Source organism: Galeopterus variegatus, unplaced genomic scaffold (genome assembly GCF_000696425.1).
Source record: "Galeopterus variegatus unplaced genomic scaffold, G_variegatus-3.0.2 Scaffold2297, whole genome shotgun sequence".
Lineage (NCBI taxonomy): Eukaryota > Metazoa > Chordata > Mammalia > Dermoptera > Cynocephalidae > Galeopterus > Galeopterus variegatus.
The window spans coordinates 21,675-24,915 of record NW_007728408.1 but is presented as its reverse complement, the minus strand read 5'-3'; the positions used below and the strand labels follow the sequence as shown (position 1 = coordinate 24,915).

General features: G+C 35.0%; 1 protein-coding gene across 1 annotated transcript in view; it reads right to left on the bottom strand.

Moving 5' to 3' along the window:
• TMEM87B (transmembrane protein 87B) overlaps window positions 1–3,241 on the bottom strand; it is a 62,433-nt gene that overhangs the window by 48,602 nt on the left and 10,590 nt on the right. The window contains exon 4 of the mRNA XM_008581214.1: window positions 909–1,043. Coding sequence (XP_008579436.1) covers window positions 909–1,043 — 135 coding nt within the window. The remainder of the gene's footprint in view (window positions 1–908; window positions 1,044–3,241) is intronic.

Below are 3,241 nucleotides of genomic sequence, written 5' to 3'. Positions count from 1 at the left end.
GGAGGGAGGGAGGTTTCTGTAATGGGCCATAATAATCAACCACATTGTATATCGACAAAATTAAAATTTAAAGGAAAAAAAAAAAAAGAAGTTTAATCTCCACAGCAACAGTGTTGAGAGGGTGGGAAATCCTATTATGATAATTGAAGGTGGGGCCTTGAAGAGGTGATTAAATTGTGAGGAACATGCCCCAGTGAATGGACTAATCGCTTCACGGAGTAATAAGTTGATGGTTTAATGGGTGGTAATGGCATGGTTCTGATGTCTTTAAAAGGAGAGGGAGTAAGGAGTTAGCTCTCTCTTGCTCCTGCCACTCTCACCATGTGATACCCTGCATTGCCAAAGAGTTACCACCAGGTAAAGGCCCTCACCAGAAGTGTTCCCTGGACTTTGGACTTCCCAGCATCTGAAACTATAAGGAATATATTTTACTTATTTATAAATTACTCAGTTTCACGTATTACATTATAAGCAATAGAAACGGACTAATACAAAGAGAGTGTCCAAATGTGCTAAACGCTAACGATAAGTCAAGACATTTGGTGAGAGTAAAAGGTCATTGGATTTAACAACATGGAGGGTCACGGATGACCTTGACTAGAGCTGTTTTCATGGGATGATGCAGGCAAAGGTCTGACTAGTGTATGGAAGAGAGAATGAGAGATGAATTAGAGACCGTGGATCATAAAAGACTCTCGCAAGGATGTTGCTACAATGGGATACAAAGAAATAGAAACTTGTGTCAATATGTACTTTTATGTACTACTACACACACACAAAAAGCTAAACCTAAAAATTAACATATTAAAGCACCTTTATCAACATACTGATAAAATATTATTTGAGTTGATACTTGTATACAATGGGAATAAAATAAACTGTTTTAACATGACAAAATGGATACTCACATTCAACGAGGGAAACACCTGCAAATCACTGTTGCAATCTAAATTTTCATTTTTTGTTGTCCAACATTCAATGTTCTCAAAATAATGATCACAAAAGTCTTCATCAACACGAAGTTCATGTTTTTGGGACTGCTCCTACCCAAGGTAAAATTCTATGTTATAATTTATGTCCACACTCCTTATCCCAGAAGATAAATAAAACTTAATATCTAAACAATACTAAAAGTTTATTCAATTTAGAATACAGTCACGAGCTGCATAACAGCATTTTGGTCAAGATCAGTGGTAGAGCAATAGACTATACCATACAGCCCAGGTGTGCAGTAGGCTGTACCATCCAGGTTTGTGTTAGTACACTCTATGATGGCTCACACAACAATGAAATCACCTAATGCACTTCTCAGAGCATATCCCCCCTTTAAGTGACACATGGCTGTACCTGAAAATATCTAGTAGAAGACCAAAGAGAAAAAAGTTTTGAATATAATTTTAAGTATAACTGAGGTAAACATAACATTTAAGCCATTCCAGTGTGTTCAGATACAGTAATACATAATACAAGCATAATCTTACAGGAAGAAAAGTGATTAAGGTACTATCACAGGGAAATAGTTCCCGGAAAAATAAAACATACTTTGTCCTGGGGCTATTCGATTATCTCATGTGTTAGAGACTTTACAGAAAAAGAAAGCAGCATGTAAGTACAAAGAAAGATAAACCAATGACTGCAAGGGAGACACTCATTTATATATCAATAACCTGAGGTTCTCTGCATCCTAGAATGGATGAATAAACTAATGGCAGCTCACAGTCATTAAAAAAATTAAGTTGGCTTCCCCAGACCAAATAGGGGACAATTTGAGCAAAATAAATAAAAATAGTAGTAGATTATTACCTATAAAACAAAGTAAAGATCAGTGAGGTGAGTCCATACTGACCATTGACTGTTTGACATATAGGTAACATAGGCAGAGAAAAAGGAAATGCTCTTACTGATAGCAGAATGCTAATGTAGAAGAAAATATGGCATTAGAAAAACACCATTTAGCAATCATCACAGTAATAAATGATTCACCAGGCAAGACTTATGAAAGGATGCTAAAACAAGTGGATGAAGGTTTGATGAAAAACAGGATATTTGCATAGTTTGAAAAGTTATTTCCTCACAAATTGTTGTTAATAACAAAGAGAAAAACAGTAACTTTATAATGAAGAAACCTTGCAGATACCCCCTTAACATCACCAAAAATGGGACAAACCAGTACTGTGTGGTATTTCTGCTAAAAACGTATAATCTGAATCTAATCATGAAGAAAGATCAGAAATACTCAAATTAAGGGACATTTTGCAATAATAAATGACTTGTACACTTCAAAAATATCAATGTCATGACAGACCGAAAAGGAAAAAAAAAGTTCTTGATTATCAGCAACTAAAAGCAAAAACAAAAAACGGAAGGGGAATGTAATATGATCCTGTATTGGATCCTGAACCAGAAAAAAAAACCTGCTATAAGAGACATTATTAGGACATTGGTGAAATTTTAATAAGGTCTGTATATTAGATAATAGTATTGTATCAATGTTAAATTTCCTGAATTCAGTAATTGTACTGTATAATCTAAGTTAATAACTCTGTTCTTAGGAAGTACATACTGAAGTATTTAGTGTGAAGGGTTAAAATATTTAGGGAGAAAATTAAAAACGCAGTATTCAAGGAGAATGGTATCTTTTACTCAAGAGGAAAAATAAAATAAAAATACGGAATTTTTTATTCCATAACAAATATAAATATGGAAACCCATTATTCAAACTAGAAGCTAAATAGGTAACAGGGAAGCTGAAAAGGAAACAATTCCAAGCAACTATTATGAGAACCATGAAAAGAAGCACCTTGCTGAGTGACAGGAGGGGCCCAGTGCATCCTCTGGGAGGAAGGAGCCCAGGCTTCAGAGCAGGGGCAGAAGCCTGCATTAGCACGGCCTCCTCTTCCTTCTGGCTCACCCACCTCTGCCTCTCTCCAGGTGTTTCCTTTCTTCTCACCTCTTTGAGATCTATTTGTATTCACAAAAGTTCTATGCTCCCTATAAGTAATTGTTTGAATGAAGTGAAACATTTAAATTTCTTTCCCAGATTAAGTTGATTTTTATGTGTATGTGACCCATAGTTCCTTTGTCAATGGCTCCTACATGTCTGATTTAAACATTAACTAACATTTTTCATAAGATACTCACAAGGAAACTAAAAGGCTTATAGTTTTCTCAGAAAGCATATACTTTGATTTACTGCCTTATGTAAAAAAAAAAAAAAAAAAAAAAAAAATCTGTGGTCCTT